At 46.1% G+C, this 17,337-nt stretch overlaps 1 protein-coding gene across 10 annotated transcripts in view; it reads right to left on the bottom strand.

Annotated features, from left to right (window-relative positions):
• Positions 1-17,337, bottom strand: part of chd3 (chromodomain helicase DNA binding protein 3) — a 118,109-nt gene that overhangs the window by 27,353 nt on the left and 73,419 nt on the right. For all 10 annotated transcript variants that reach the window (XM_048524053.2, XM_048524050.2, XM_048524051.2 and 7 more), the window contains 3 exons: positions 5,674-5,851; positions 598-684; positions 103-188 (listed from right to left, as the gene is read on the bottom strand). In XM_048524053.2, the coding sequence (XP_048380010.2) occupies positions 103-188; positions 598-684; positions 5,674-5,851 (351 nt within the window). The remainder of the gene's footprint in view (positions 1-102; positions 189-597; positions 685-5,673; positions 5,852-17,337) is intronic.

The following is a 17,337-nucleotide window of genomic DNA, read 5'->3' as shown; positions in this document are numbered from 1 at the left end:
CAGCACTCAGGCTGAATGAACAGTTTATCATATCACAGACGGTTCGCTAATCCAGTGTAAAGTTACTATAGCTAGTCACAATCTATGACTTCTGCCAGTTACCTCAATGTTTCCACCAACTCGAGCCAGCAAAGGTGGAAGCGGTTTATCCTTCTCACCACGGAGTTGACGCTTGGATTGGCGACGACCTTCAGAGATAAAGGAAAAGTTTTAGATCACAAATATTTATGAATTTGTCAGCGAGGACAAGTAAAGCTCATAAAAGTTCTGCTGCAGGACATCAGGTTCACACTCTCTCACTACAAACATGCCTGCTGCAGTGTGTCACATCCATGCTCGGTTTGATATTCTACCTATGGACAGTCCCATTGCAGGGGGTCAAATTCCACACTCCACACACTGCAAGGTGTCAGGTCCTCTCCACACAGTCTTTCCGAAGAGTGCTAAATCCATTCTCTCCAAACAGTTCCATTGTGATGTGGTGGGCCCACATCCTCCCCCAGCAGTCCCACAGGCAGAAGTACTTTAAGCAATAAGAAAATATTCAAAATGCCATCTGATGAATGTAATCAAAGTGAATGAAAATTTTAAAATGACCTTCTGGCCGTTCATCAAAGTCTTCATCTTCTTCCTCAGAACCAACTGAATATTCGGATTGGTTGTCTGAAACATCATCCTGCCATTCTGCACCATTAGAAAGAAACAAAAGACCATTATTTATCTTTGTAACATGCAACTTCAAAAAAAGATAAATACATCGATTCCGTGTGCTATCACAGATTTAGTAAGGTTATTTTAGATTTAGGGTTCTCTTACCAATAAGTCTCCTTCAAGTTGAACTTTAAGTTTCCAAGCTGGTCAATTAAGGAGACTACTGGAAAGAGTGCATCGCAAACTGTTTTTATATTTTAAAAAGTGTGATTGATGCAAGTGCCCAGGAGCTAACATTGACCAGGATCTGACAAAGAGAGCAAAGGAATTTCAATATCCAGTGCCTGCCATGGAGAGCTGCCTAATGGGACACTTGCCAACATTCTAGGGAGCAAAGTGAATTGAACACAAAGCCCCAGTTCTTCCTGTTGCCAGCTAAACTTTACAAAAAAAGTCACTTACACATTACTTCAGCTCCTGCTCCACTGGCACCAGCCCAACCCTACAGAAAACCAAAAGAACTGCGGATGCTGTAAATCAGGAACAAAAACAAAGCTGCTGGAGAAGTTCAACAGGTCTGGCAGCAGAGGAACAGTCACTGGACCCGAAATGTTAACTCTTTTTCCCTTCACAGATGCAGTATCTGCAAAGGGGAAAAACAGAATTAACATTTCAGGTCCGGTGACCCTTCTTCTGCTGCCAGACCTGCTGAGCTTGTCCAGCAACTTTTTGTTGTTTTCTTGTAGGGGTGAAAAAGTCTTAACTGAGATTTTGGAACCGAGATGAGAGTGTATGCTTTCACCTCCTTCTCTAACTCAAGAAGATCACATATCAGAAGCTCATCATTTAGTTCATCACGTTCACACCTGCACAAGTTCTTTTACTTGTCTAACACTCTCAGCTTGTTGTAGCACCACCGTATCAGAGAACATAGAACAGTACAGCACAGTATCCACTTGCCACCCAAGTGGGTAAGGTTGTTAAGAAAGCATATGGTGTTTCAGCTTTCATTAACAGGGGGATCGAGTTTAGGAGCTGTGGAGGTTTTGCTGCAGCTCTTCAAAACCCTGGTGAGGCCACACTTGGAATATTGTGTCCAGTTCTGGTCGCCCTATTATAGGAAAGATGAGGAGGCTTTGGAGAGGGTGCAAAGGTGGTTTACTAGGATGCTGCCTGGACTGGAGGGCTTGTCTTACAAGGAGAGGTTGACTGAGCTCAGACTTTTCTCACTGGAGAGGAGGAGGAAGACAGGTGACCTGATCGAGGTGTACAAGGTAACGAGAGGCATGGATAGAGTCAATAGCCAGAGATTTTTCCCCAGGGCAGGAGTGACTGCCACGAGGGGTCATAGTTTTAAAGGTGTTAGGAGGAAGGTATACAGGAGATGTCAGAGGGAGGTTCTTCACCCAGAGAGTTCAGCACACCTGGAATGCTTTGCCAGTGGTAGTCGTGGAAGCAGAGTCATTAGTGACATTTGTGCCACTGCTGGACATGCACATGGACAGCAGTGAATTGAGGGGAATGTAGGTTAGGTTGTTTTATTTTTGGATTAGGATTATTCCACAGCACAACATCGTGGGCCAAAGGGCCTGTACTATGCTGTACTTTTCTATGTTCTAGTACAGGCCCTTCGGCCCATGATGTTGGGCCAAACTTTTACCAAATTATTTTTCCTTTAAGAAGAACTTTCAGACACTGATACAGGTACAGAGCCTTGCTCAGACCAACCACATGTAAAGTGAACTCTTGTATCAGCACTATTGGGTCTCTTGTCTCACTCTGCAAAGAGCCTGCTGTGAACTGGGGTCCAGACAAGTGGGAGATCAACTTAAACCATGAAGGGTCTAGAGCAGGAACATTAGTGACCCAAATCCAGCAGCACTTTTGCTGGAACATTTGGCTGGAGATGGATCCTACAGGGAACAGTGGAGTTACCCACTCTGCAACGTGTGTCTCACCTTGGTCCATCAAGTATCAGAAACAGAAGCTTGCATTTATGTAGCACCTATGATGTGCCAAAGCTAGTTACAGGAAACTACTTTTGAAGTACAATCAGAGTTGGGATGCAGGAATCAGTTAGTGCATAGCAAGCTCCGACAAATTGCAATACAATAACAGAAACTATGACAATATGACTAGTCAAGAAATGCATGAGGCAGGAAGAAATCAGGTAAACTCCTCAACGTTTCTTCCAATAGTAGCCACGGATATTTTCCTTTAACATCAAAAGGCAAATGGGGCATCTATTTACTGGCTCTTTCAAAAACAATTACCTCAAAGTGCACTACTTTATTCACACAACAATGAATTAAGGAAGATAACTAAACATGCATACACAATTGTAGCTAGTCAGTCATATCCTATTTAGGGCTGTTTTGTTAAAAATCAAACTGTGATGAACCAGTATCTTTCCATCTTTCCCACGAAAGACTAAGGTTCACCTAGTGCCCAGTGCAGCCTTAGCAGGGCAGGGACCACTGGGGTTCAGCTACTGACCAACCAAACAATACACTATTGCACTTTCAGCAACCCATTTATCAAAGCGCTGCAGCTGGGATTTCACTGTGCAAAACTGATTATTTATCTACACAGGAACTACACTTCATTAGGCGCAGAGTACTTTCAGACGTCCCAAGCTCTCAAAAGGATGAAGAACGCAAAAAGACAGAGTTTGGAGCTGGAAGAACTAAGCAGGCCAGGCAGCATCAGAGCAAGAGTGTTAATATTTTGGGTCGGGACCCTTCTTCACAAATGGGGGAGGGGGAAGGAAGCTAGAAAATAAATACAGAGGAGGGCTGGGGCTGTGGGAAGTAGGTGGGATGGAGATAAGGTGAGTACAGGTAGGGAGTGGTGGGGATTGGTCAGCGGGGCGGGTGGTGCAGATAGGTGGATGAGAAGATGGACAAGTTGTGTTGGGTTAAAGAGGCAGGGATGAGGGGGAGGATGGGGCATGGGTTGAAGCCAGGGGTGGGAAGGTTTAAAAAAAATAAAATAAAATTTCATGTTTAGACCATGGGGGCTGTAGGCTCCCAAGATGGAATATGAGGTATTGCTCCTCCAGTTTGAGAGACTCCCACTCCCTGGGAAACATGCCCATCCTGGGCCTCCTCCAGTATCACAATAACACCAGCCACAAACTGGTGGGGAAAACTATTCTGACTCGGGAGCCTACAGCCCAATGGCCTAAACATGGAATTCACAAGTTTTAAAAATCTCCCCACCCCTGGCCTCATCCATGTCCAACCCTCCCTCCTCATTGACCTGACACAACCTGTCCATGCCCTCTCTCATCAATCCACAACACCCATCACTACTTACGTGCACTCACCTATCACCATCCCACCTACCTTCTCCAGCCCCAACCGTCCTCTCCTCGCTCTCTAATTTCCCAGCTGCCTTCCCCTTCCCCGTCTCTGAAGGGTCCCGACCCAAAACATCAACTCTCCTGCTCCTCGGATGCTGCTTTACCTTGGTTCCTCCAGCTGCCTCTGACTCTAGCACCTGCAGTTCTTGCTTTCTCAGACACCGCCAAGAGATGGTTTTCAAAATCATGAGAAATTGGGAAGAGACTGCTTTAACTGGTGGAAGAATTGAGAATAGGAGGACAGATTTATAGATGACTGGCAAAAAGAACAAACAGCAACATGAGGAAAAACAGCAAGTGCAAAGGGACTGGAAAGGACTAACACTGAAGACATGGCTTTGAAAAAAAAACAGAACAAGACAAATATCTAAAAATAAACAAGTTTGCAGTGCTATGGGAAAAGTAGCTGGTATTAATCCAACAGGCTGAATGGCCTCATTCTGTACTCCAGGCAATGCCATTATTCTACTACTGGATATGAGTTTGTTTGCTGAGCTGGAAGGTTCGTTTTCAGACGTTTCGTCACCATTCTAGGTAACATCATCAGTGAGCCTCCGACGACGCGCTGGTGTTATGTCCCGCTTTCTATTTATTCTATCTAATGAATAGAAAGCGGGACATAACACCAGCGCGTCGTCGGAGGCTCACTGATGATGTTACCTAGTATGGTGACGAAACGTCTGAAAACGAACCTTCCAGCTCAGCAGGCAAACTCACATCCAGAACCTCAACCTGAGCTATAAATCTTCTCAAAACTTGCTATTATTCTACTACCTCTGAAGACAGGCAAAAGGTACAACTCAAAACCTATTAAGCACAGGGAGAGTCGTCAGCATCACAGCCATTGTGGGGTTTGTCACATATCAGACTGAGGGAGTACTCAGCTGACAGCCCAGCCCAGAGAAGAAACAAACTGTGATGCATGCTCAAGCAATATGGAAAAACAAGCCAGTAATTTTCAATGAATTTTACCAAAATCCAACAAAGCTGGGGTGATTTTGCTCTGTTAAAAGGTGGTCAGGCAGGAAGCAAAAATACATAGGGTCTAACTTTAGGTAGTCATCCAGCCTCAAAACATTAACAGTTTCACCCTCCACAGGTGCTGCCAGATCTGCTGAGTTTCTCCAGATTTCTCCAACATTTTCTCTTTTCTTTCAAATTACCAACATTTGGTTTTACTTCATTGGAAAGTTAAGAGACATCCAATGGCAAGAGTTAGATTTCAGGCAAAAATGTGAACCAGAAATAACTGCTTTCAGTTGTCAATTCAATAGCAATGGTATTAATGTAAGATATTCAACAAAGGAACATTGTAGTAGACAAGGAGATTGTCTTTAAAGCGTACAAGTGTAAGGACATGGAATTCCATGTGCTGAAAACAGAATCTAGAATGGCAACGGTAGGGGAAGCAGCTCCTTCAAAACAGGCTATAACAGGCTCTTCCCTTTGCATTGTAAAACTCATTACTAAATCAACAAGATGGGGCAGGGCAGTGAGATGCTGGAAAGAACTAAGCACATGTGGATTTCAATGCCAAGCTCCCAGCTAGCCAGTAACTACCAAACCTCCCAGCCCAACATTTCCATCTGCTGCTACTGGCCCTGAACCTGGTGTGCTCAACCCAAGGTTGATTAGGAAAGTATGGCATTGCTGTTGACCTTGATCTTCCTGGGCAGCATCATTGTAGTTGACCTGCTTGCGGACCCGTTTGCCCTTGCCCAGGTTTCTTGCCAGATCCTCCTGCTGCTGCTCATAGTGGTGCCGCAACAACTTCTCCCAGTAATCAGGATCCACATTCTCCTCTTGCTTGATGATCTCCCTCTCGATCTCCTCTTCCTGCAGTCACAAAAATTAAAACACCATTTCCAAGTGAACAAGTATCACAGTTAATCAACTCCAAGTTTAAGAAATAAGGACCCTTAAATATGAGTTTCCGTAGTTTGCACAGCACTGATTTTTCTTACCTCCCTAGTAGTCAAACAGGGATCAATTCAAGGGAGAGACAAAGCTCACTCCAATGCTAAGGTCATTACTTTCCTGAACTGACAGTCTTCTGGTATCCTGTGTACCTGAGGTGACATCTAATTGATGTGTACAAGACACTAAAGTTGTAGGGGCAGCAGCAGTGTCCTTGTACATACTTAAGCTGGCGACAGATCAATTCTTAAACAGTCGCAGACAAGAGTGCAGAGAACATGTAGGAAAGATGATGTGTGGGATGTTGGATCAACCACGATCATCATGAATGGTGGAGAGGTTCAACGCTTGTCACTCTTTGTTCCTATTTCTTACGATCATAATGGGACTACCAAAATCGATGCACAGCAGATAGTTTCCACTTACTATATTTTCTCTTGTATTAGGCTAAAATGGTGATAGGGGTTGGGGTAATACACATTTCTCAAAGGCTTGTAAGTTTGTGGAACTAAGAGTGCAGTAGACACTGGGGCACAATACTTTTAATGCAAACACAGGTATTTTTAGGTAGTAACAGGTTAATTGGGAACATGCTGGAGGATGGAGTCAAGGCTCAGTTGAGATCAGCCACGATCATATTAATTGGCACAGTAGGCTCAAGGTGCAGAATTCCCTTCTCCTGCTCCTAGTTCAAATTCTGTTTAACGCTAAGTTTTTGGAAAGGAATGGCAACAAGCCTTCAGCATAAACTAAAAAGTGGCCTTGAGGGAACTGGTGTACAGGAAGGGACAGGAATTGTACACTCGGCTATCTTGGGTAGCTGTCCTGTATTTATTAGCTACAAGGGCACAAACAAACAAACAAACCAGATTGAACCATTAACCCCCAGAAAATCCAGCATATCATGGGTGTTTTATTTTAAATTCATTCACAGGACGAGATCATCACTGGTTAGACAAATATTTATTGTCCATCCTCGATTGTTGAGAGGGTAGTTAAGAGTCAACCATGTTATTAGATTCCCTACAGTGTGGAAACAGGCTCTTCAGCCCAACAAGTCCACACCACCCCTTGGAGCATCCCATCCAGACCCCATCACCCTAAAACCCACACACCCCTGAACACTATGGGCAATTTAGCATGGCCAATCCACCCAGCCTGCACATCTTTGGACTGTGGGAGGAAACCAAAGCACCCAGAGGAAACCCACGCAGACACGGGGAAAATGTGCAAACTCCACACAGACAGTTACCAGAGGCTAGAATCGAACTCTGGTCCCTGGCGCCGTGAGGCTGCAGTGCTAACCACTGAGCCACCATGCCGCCCTTATGGTGGATCTGAAGTCACATGTAGGGCAAACCAGGTAATAATGGCAGATTTCCTTCCCTAAACACATTATAGCACAGTACAGGCCCTTCGGCCCTCGATGTTGTACCGACCTGTCATACCGATCAAGCCCATCTAACTTACACTATTCCATGTCCACATGCCTATCCAATGACGACTTAAATGTACCTAAAGTTGGCGAATCTACTACCGTTGCAGGCAAAGCATTCCATTCCCTTACTGCTGAGTAAAGAAACTACCTCTGACATCTGTCCTATATCTTTCACCCCTCAATTTAAAACTGTGCCCCCTCGTGCTCACCGTCACCATCCTAGGAAAAAGGCTCTCCCTATCCACCCTATCTAACCCTCTGATTATCTTATATGTTTCTATTAAGTCACCTCTCAACCACCTTCGCTCTAACGAAAACAGCCTCAAGTCCCTCGGCCTTTCCTCGTAAGGCCTTCCCTCCATAACAGGCAACATCCTAGTAAATCTCCTCTGCACCCTTTCCAAAGCTTCCACATCCTTCTTATAATGCGGTGACCAGAACCGTACACAATACTCCAAGTGCAGCCGCACCAGAGTTTTGTACAGCTTCACCATAACCTCTTGGTTCCAGAACTGGATCCCTCTATTAATAAAAGCTAAAACACTGTATGCCTTCTTAACAGCCCTGTCAACCTGGGTGGCAACTTTCAAGGATCTGTGTGCATGGACACCGAGATATCTCTGCTCATCTACACTACTAAGAATCTTACCATTAGCCCTGTACTTTGCCTTCTGGTTACTCCCAAAGTGCATAAAGGACATTTATTGACTCCATCTGGTTCACTAATGTGGAGTTGGAAAAAGACAGCAAGTCAGACAGCATCCGAGGAGCAGGGCAAGTCAACATTTTGAGCCAAAACCCTTTGGGAGCCCCAACGAAGGGTTTTGGCCCGAAACATTGACTTCGCTGCTCCTCAGATACCATCTGACTTGCTGTGCTTTTCCAGCACCACATTTTTGTTTAAGCTCAAGCATCTGCAGTCCTGATTGTCTCCAAGTGAGCCAGATGTGTTTTTTTGACAATTGGCAATGACTTCATGGTCATCATTAGTCTTAATTCCAGATTTTAAAAAAAAGTGAATTGAAATTTCACCATCTGCTATCGCGGGTTTCAAACCTGGGTCCACAGATCATCATCTGGCTCTCTGGATCAACAGTCCAGCAATAACACCATAGGCCATCACCTCCCCATAGAGGCTGAAGACAAGCCATTTCCTACAGAAAGGCAAAAGCTTCCCAACATTCCAGCCAACTAGAGGAGAGAAAAAAAATAAAGACAATTTCTGTCAACAAAATTTGCAGACTCCACTATTTTTGGAGCACACTTAAAAGAAAAGTCATTGCAGCCCCACAGTGGGCCAAGAGGGCTGCTCTCAGAGATGCCTGGTAGTGCTTTTTACCTGCGGAGCACAATACTTCAAGTAAGGTGATAGGTTGAGAAGGCAGAATTTTGATGGTAATCTCAGCTATACTGGAATTGAACACCCACTGTTAACCGTCACCCTACACTGTAAACCAGCCAACTGAGCAAACCAACCTGATGCATACTTAATAGAGGGCAAAATGTAAGACATTAGTAAACTTAAAGAAACCATTGTGCAAGCATGAACCAACACGAGGCAGTGCAAATTGGTAGGAGGAATGGAGTCAGAAATCTACCGTACCTAGAAAGGCCCTTTGTCTCCACTAGCCCATTTTCCACCATGTGGCCCATAGCCTTGTATGCCTTGGCATTGCAAGTGCACATCTAAAAATGTTTTCAATGTTATGAAGGTTTCTGCCTTGACCATCCCGACAGATACGGCCTTCCAGACTCCCACAAACCCGCTGGATGAAAGTGTATTTTTGGTTACACCTTCACTACACCATCTGTCCCTTAAATCTATGCTCCCTTGTTAGTGATCCCTTCTAAAGCAGAAAAATGTTTTTCACCTGCCCTATTTTTGACCCTCAAATTTTCTCTTCTCAAATCATAACCCGTCAATCTCCTCTGCTCCAAGGACGACAACTCCAGTCTGTTCAATCTCTCTCCATAACCAAACTTTCGCGTCCAGGCAACGTCAATGAAAATCTCCACGGTCTCTACACTGCAAATCACATTCCTTCTCTAGTGTGCTTTCCAGAACTGCATACAGTACTCGAAGCTGGGCCCAACCAACATCTTATACAGGTCCAGCATAACACTGCTGTTCATAAACTTTATGTCAGAACCATAGGTAAATATCCCATATGCCTTCCTACCCCATTTATCCATCCATCATGATTCATTAAGGGACCAGTAGACAAGCACACCAAGGTCCCTCTGATTCTTGGTGCACACCACAGCCCTACAGTTTATTATGCATTCCATTGCCTTGTTCATCACACCAAAGCATGTCACCTCATTTATCTGGATTGAATTCCATTTGCCACTGATTAGCCTATTCTGTAACCCAAGGCAATCCTCCTCACTACTTATCATTTCATCAGTTTTAGTATTATCTGCGAATTTGATCAGTCCAAGACCATGCCCTCTGGTATGACATTCTACACACTGGCTTAAAAGCTGCTCTGGATGCATTAAGGATTCCACTCACTCTAAACTTCGCACACTATAACTATCCCAGCTAATGCTGGGTAAGTTGAAATATCCTACAATTAGTGTATTACTTTTACTCTTCTCAAACTTGCCTGCAAATCTGTTCTTCCATTTCTGTCAGATTGCTGGGGCCCTATAAGGTGTTTGCTCCTGTGATAATGGGAACTGCAGATGCTGGAGAATCCAAGATAATAAAGTGTGAAGCTGGATGAACACAGCAGGCCAAGCAGCATCTCAGGAGCACAAAAGCTGACGTTTCGGGCCTAGACCCTTCAGAGAGGGGGATGGGGTGAGGGTTCTGGAATAAATAGGAGAGAGGGGGAGGGGGAGGCGGACCCAAGATGGAAAGAAAAGAAGATAGGTGGAGAGTAGAGTGTAGGTGGGGAGGTAGGGAGGGGATAGGTCAGTCCAGGGAAGACGGACAGGTCAAGGAGGTGGGATGAGGTCAGTAGGTAGGAAATGGAGGTGCGGCTTGGGGTGGGAGGAAGGGATGGGCGAGAGGAAGAGCAGGTTAGGGAGGCAGAGACAGGCTGGGCTGGTTTTGGGATACGGTGGGGGAAGGGGAGATTTTGAAGCTGGTGAAGTCCACATTGATACCATTGGGCTGCAGGATTCCCAAGCAGAATATGAGTTGCTGTTCCTGCAACCTTCGGGTGGCATCGTTGTGGCGCTGCAGGAGGCCCATGATGGACATCTCATCTAAAGAATGGGAGGGGGAGTGGAAATGGTTTGCGACTGGGAGGTGCAGTTGTTTATTGCGAACTGAGCGGAGATGTTCTGCAAAGCGGTCCCCAAGCCTCCGCTTGGTTTCCCCAATGTAGAGGTAGCCACACCGGGTACAATGGATACATTATACCACATTGGCAGATGTGCAGGAGAACCTCTGCCTAATATGGAAAGTCATCTTGGGACCTGGGATAGGGGTAAGGGAGCTGGTGTGGGGGCAAGTGTAACACTTCCTGCGGTTGCAGGGGAAGGTGCCGGGTGTGGTGGGGTTGGAGGGCAGTGTGGAGTGAACAAGGGAGCCATGGAGAGAGTGGTCTCTCCGGAAAGCACACAAGTGTGGGGATGGAAAAATGTCTTGGGTGGTGGGTCGGATTGTAGATGGCGGACATGTCGGAGGATGATGCGATGTATCTGGAGGTTGGTGGGGTGGTGTGTGAGAACGAGGGGGATCCTCCTTGGGCGGTTATGGCGAGGGCGGGGTGTGAGGGATGTATAGTGGGAGACGCGGTCAAGGGCGCTCTCGACCACTGTGGGGAGAAAGTTGCGGTCCTTGAAGAACTTGGACATCTGGGATGTGCGGGAGTGGAATGCCTCATTGTGGGAGCAGATGCGGCGGAGGCGGAGGAATTGGGAATAGGGGATGGAATTTTTGCAGGAGGGTGGGTGGGAGGTGGTGTATTCTAGGTAGCTGTGGGAGTCGGTGGACTTGAAATGGACATCAGTTGCAAGCTGTTTGCCTGAGATGGAGACTGAGAGGTCCAGGAAGGTGAGGGATGTGCTGGAGATGGCCCAGGTGAACTGAAGGTTGGGGTGGAAGGTGTTGGTGAAGTGGATGAACTGTTCGAGCTCCTCTGTTCGTGCTCCCTGAGCACCAAACCATCATCTCCAACACCATTCGTGACCTCATCACCTCAGGGGACTTCCCACCCACAGCCTCCAACCTCATTGTTCCCCAACCCCCCACCGCCCGTTTCTATCTCCTTCCCAAAATCCACAAACCTGCCTGCCCTGGTCGACCCATTGTCTCAGCCTGTTCCTGCCCCACCGAAATCATCTCCACCTATCTGGACTCCGTTTTCTCCCCTTTGGTCCAGGAACTCCCTATCTACGTCCGTGACACCACCCACGCCCTCCACCTCCTCCAGAACTTCCAATTCCCTGGCCCCCAACACCTCATTTTCACCATGGACATCCAGTCCCAAACACCTGTATTCCGCAAGCAGATGGCCTCAAGGCCCTCCGCTTCTAACTGTCCTGCAGGCCCGACCAGTCCCCCTCCACCAACACCGTCATCCGCCTAGCCGAACTCGTCCTCACCCTCAACAACTTCTCTTTGGATTCCTCCCACTTCCTACAGACTAAGGGGGTGGCCATGGGCACCCGCATGGGCCCCAGCTGTGCCTGCCTCTTTGTACGTTATGTGGAACAGTCCCTCTTCCGCGCCTACACAGGCCCCCAAACCCCACCTCTTCCTCCGTTACATTGACGACTGTATCAGTGGCGCGTCTTGCTCCCCGGAGGAACTCGAACAGTTCATCCACTTCACCAACACCTTCCACCCCAACCTTCAGTTCACCTGGGCCATCTCCAGCATATCCCTCACCTTCCTGGACCTCTCAGTCTCCATCTCAGGCAACCAGCTTGTAACTGATGTCCATTTCAAGCCCACCTCCTCCCACCCACCCTCCTGCAAAAATTCCTTCCCCTATTCCCAATTCCTCCGCCTCCGCCGCATCTGCTCCCACAATGAGGCATTCCACTCCCGCACATCCCAGATGTCCAAATTCTTCAAGGACTGCAACTTTCTCCCCACAGTGATCGAGGACGCCCTTGACTGCGTCACCCAAATTTCCCGCCACACATCCCTCACACCCCGCCCCCGCCACAACCGCCCAAAGAGGATCCCCCTCGTTCTCACACACCACCCCACCAACCTCCAGATACAACGCATCATCCTCCAACACATCCGTCATCTACAATCCGACCCACCACCCAAGACATTTTTCCATCCCCACCCTTGTCTGCTTTCCGGAGAGACCACTCTCTCGATGACTCCCTTGTTCGCTCCACACTGCCGTCCAACCCCACCACACCCGGCACCTTCCCCTGCAACCACAGGAAGTGCTACACTTGCCCCCACACCACCACCCTCACCCCTATCCCAGGCCCCAAGATGACTTTCCACATTAAGCAGAGGTTCACCTGCACATCTGCCAATGTGGTATACTGTATCCATTGTACCCGGTGTGGCTTCCTCTACATTGGGGAAACCAAGCGGAGGCTTGGGTACCGCTTTGCAGAACACCTCCGCTCAGTTCGCAATAAACAACTGCACCTCCCAGTCGCGAACCATTTCAACTCCCCCTCCCATTCTTTAGATGAGATGTCCATCATGGGCCTCCTGCAGCGCCACAACGATGCCACCCGAAGGTTGCAGGAACAGCAACTCATTCTGCTTGGGAACCCTGCAGCCCAATGGTATCAATGTGGACTTCACCAGCTTCAAAATCTCCCCTCCCCCCACTGCATCCCAAAACCAGCCCAGCCTGTCTCTGCCTCCCTAACCTGTTCTTCCTCTCACCCATTCCTTCCTCCCACCTCAAGCCGCACCTCCATTTCCTACCTAACCTCAACCCACCTCCTTGACCTGTCCATCTTCCCTGGACTGACCTATCCCCCTCCCTACCTATACCCTACTCTCCACCTATCTTCTTTTCTCTCCATCTTTGGTCCGCCTCCCCCTCTCTCCCTATTTATTCCAGAACCCTCACCCCATCCCCCTTTCTGAAGGAGGGTCTAGGCCCAAACAGTCAGCTTTTGTGCTCCTGAGATGCTGCTTGGCCTGCTGTGTTCATCCAGCTTCACACATTATCATTATTATCATTATCATTAAGGTGTTTGCTCCTTTTTAGTTTTTAAGATTACTCATAAGAGTTCATTTGAGGTTCCTTCCAACATATCAGGCCTCCTTATGCTATAATAGATTCCCAAATGAAAACTGCGACACCTCCACCATTTCTGAAAAACCTCTTTCCCCATCTTGAATGAAGGTCTTATATTCTGGAATATAGAATTGGAGATATATAGTGATAATGCAGGAAGTGGAGTTGAGATGGTTTGCAATAGTCTTGATGAATGCCAAAAGTGGCCTTAAAAGCGTTAAAAAGTACTTCTACAGTTTCTATTCAATGTCTTTTTTCTAATAAAATAAGTATTAGGAAGAGGCCATTCAGCTCCTCAAAGCTTTTGCGGCATTCAACTAGACCATGGCTGATCTACATTTTAATTACACCTATCTTCTTGGGTTGCATTACACACAATGCCAGAGTGCCTAAGAATATCTTTGGAATTAACTGGGTTTTTAACATGGCCACATGTATAGACAGTAGCTTTGCTATGATTGAGTTGCGAGGTAAACTCAAATGACAAAAAAAAAGGCCAATAACCTCCTACTTGGACATAACATGCTGCGACTGCAATGCTTCACTTTGCCAAGCCTTAAATTTATTTGCAAAGATCAGCTCTAGTATTACCCTTCACCAGTTAGCTTGGTGCAAGAACAGACGCAGATTTTCATTGCCCTTTGTGTGAAGGCCTGCTTCCTGACATTAAGCCCAAACAGACCGTCTCTGAAGATGTTTCCTTGTTCTGGACTGCCCTCCCAACCCCAACCAGGAGAAACAGATTCTCTATACTGATCCTATCAAATCCTTTAAATCATCTTTACATTAGACCCTGAACTTCTATATTTGTTAAGTACTGTTTAGACGGTGTATTTTTTTTAAAAAAAACGTTCTCAGAACACTCAAGTTAGTCAGCATGTGACTAAAGTCCTGTAATTCTATACAGTACAGAAGAAAGTAATTCAAACCATCATGTCTACACAGGCTCCCAAAAGAGGTTCCAGGTAATCTCACTCTCCAGCCCATTTCTATAGCCCTCTAAACTCATCACTTTCAAATACATATTTAGTTCACTTTTGAAATCACCTATGGAATCTCCCTTCACCACTCTCCCAGGCAACTCATTCCTAATTACTTTAAGTTTCTCTCATCTCACTCCTAGCGCTCTTGCTGAGCATCTTGAAATTCACGACCCTAGTTCTGAGATATCAACTATTTAAAAGCCAAATATCTGTCTTTAACCTGTCAAAATTGTTCGTAATTTTGAACACTTCAATAAGGTGACCTCTTAATCTTCTCTGCTCCGATAAATTCAATTTCTCTAATCTTCCTTGTTTTTGTATTCTATGACTCTATTTATAAATCCAAAAGATCCGATTAAACTTAATTCTTCCAACTTGCCTCGCCACCTTCAGAGATTCATGCACAGGAACTGAGGTCCCAATGTTCCAGTACTCCCTCAAAGTTGCACAATTAAGCCTGTTATTGTCTCGGTTTCTTTTACCAAAATTACCTCATTTCCCTGCAATGAATTTCATCTGCTACTTACCCATTTTCCCAACTTATCAATGCCTGTCTGAAGTTGCTCAATATCATCCTTATAATTCACTATGTTCCCTAGCTTAATATCTGCAACACCCATCGCCAACTTGTTTACATAAAAAGTCTTCATTCCAATCCCTGAGGAACACCACTTTCAACTCTTCTCCAATCTGAGAAACACCATCTGTAATTTTTCTAACTTTTCTGAATCAGCATTCCTGCTCCTCTGGTGCTGCTTGGCCTGCTGTGTTCATCCAGCTCTACATCTTGTTATCTATAAGACACAAGACCACAAGACATAGGAGTGGAAGCAAGGCCATTCGGCCCATCGACTCCACTCCACCATTTAAATCATTGCCGATGGGCATTTCAACTCCACTTCTCTGCACTCTCCCCATAGCCCTTGATGCCTTCTGAGATCAAGAATTTAAATCGATCTCTGCCTTGAAGGCATCTAACGTCCTGGCCTCCGCTGCACTGTGGCAATGAATTCCACAAACCCACCGCTCTCTGGCTGAGGAAACGTCTCCTCATTTCCGTTTTAAATTTACCCCCTCTAATTCTCCCCGCCTAACGGAAACAACTTCCCAGCGTCCACCCTTTCTAAGCCATACATTATCTTGAGTTTCTATTAGATCTGCCCTCAACCTTCTAAACTCTAATGAATACAATCCCAGGATCCTTAGTTGTTCATCGTACGTTAAACCTACCATTCCAGGGATCATCCGTGTGAATCTCCGTTGGACACGCTCCAGGGCCAGTATGTCCTTCCTGAGATGTGGGGCCCAAAACTGGACACAGTATTCTAAATGGGGCCTAACTAGAGCTTTATAAAGTCTCGGAAGAACATCACTGCTTTTACATTCCAACGCTTGAGATAAACGACAACATTGCATTCGCTTTCTTAATCACGGGCTCTACCTGCATGTTAACTTTTACAGAATCCTGGACCAACACTCCCAGATCCCTTTGTACTTCTGCTTTATGAATTTTCTTACCACTTAGAAAATAGTCCATGCCTGTATTCTTATTTCCAAAAGTGCAAAACCTCGCATTTGCTCACGTTGAATTTCATCAGCCATTTCCTGGGCCACTCTCCTACAACTGTCTACATCTTTCTGCAGCCTCCCCACCTCCTCAGTACTACCTGCCTGTCCACCTATCTTCATATCATCGGCAAACTGCGCCAGAATGTCCCCCTGTCCCTTCATCCAGATCATTCATTTATAAAGTGAACAGCTGCGGCCCCAACACTAAACCCTGCAGGACACCACTCGTCACTGGTTGCCATTCCGAAAGAGCCTTTTGTCCCAACTCTCTGCCTTGTCAGACAGCCAATACTCAATCCAAGCCAGTAGCCCAACTCGAACACCATGGGCCCTCACCTTGCTCAGCAGCCTCCTGTGAGGCACCTTATCCAAAAAGCCTTTTGGAAGTCTAGATAGATAACATCCACCGGGTTTCCCCTGGTCTAACATACTTGTTACCTCTTCAAAAAGAATTCCAACAGCTTTGTCAGGCATGACATCCCCTTACTAAATCATGCTGACTTGTTCTAATCGGACCCTGCACTTCCAGGAATTTAGAAATCTCATCCTTAACAACGGATTCTTAAAATTTTATCAACAACCGAGGTTAGGCTAATTGGCCTATAAACTTTCCATCTTTTGCCTTGATCCTTTCTTAAACAAGGGGGTTACTATAGCAATTTTCCCATCATCTGGGACTTTCCCAAACTCGTGACTTTTGAACGATCACAACCAAAGCATCCGCTATTTGCTCAGCCACCTCCCTCAGAACTCCAGGATGTAGCCCATCGGGGCCAGGAGATTTATCAATTTTTAGACCTTGTGGCTTTCCTAGCACTCTCTCTTTTGTAATGCCTACCGTACTCAACTCTGCCCCCGGCTCTCCCTAATCGTTGGGATACTACTCATGTCTTCCACTGTGAAAACTGATGCAAAGTACTTCGTAAGTTCTTCAGCTATTTCCTTGTCTCCCATCACTAGCCTTCCAGCATCAATTTGGAGCGGCCCAAATTCTACTTTCGCCTCTCGTTTGTTTCTTATGTATTGAAAGAAACTTTTACTATCATTTCTAATATTACTAGCTAGCCTACCTTCATATTTGATCCTCTCCTTCCTTATTTCTCTTTGTTATCCTCTGTTTGTTTTTGTAGCCTTCCCAATCTTCTGATTTCCCAGTGCTCTTGGCCACTTTACAGGCACTCTCTTTTTCTTTGATACATTTCCGGACTTCCTTTGTCAACCATGGCTGTC

Source organism: Stegostoma tigrinum, chromosome 45 (genome assembly GCF_030684315.1).
Source record: "Stegostoma tigrinum isolate sSteTig4 chromosome 45, sSteTig4.hap1, whole genome shotgun sequence".
Lineage (NCBI taxonomy): Eukaryota > Metazoa > Chordata > Chondrichthyes > Orectolobiformes > Stegostomatidae > Stegostoma > Stegostoma tigrinum.
Note: the sequence above shows the minus strand (reverse complement) of the source record. Positions and strands in the feature narration are given on the sequence as shown.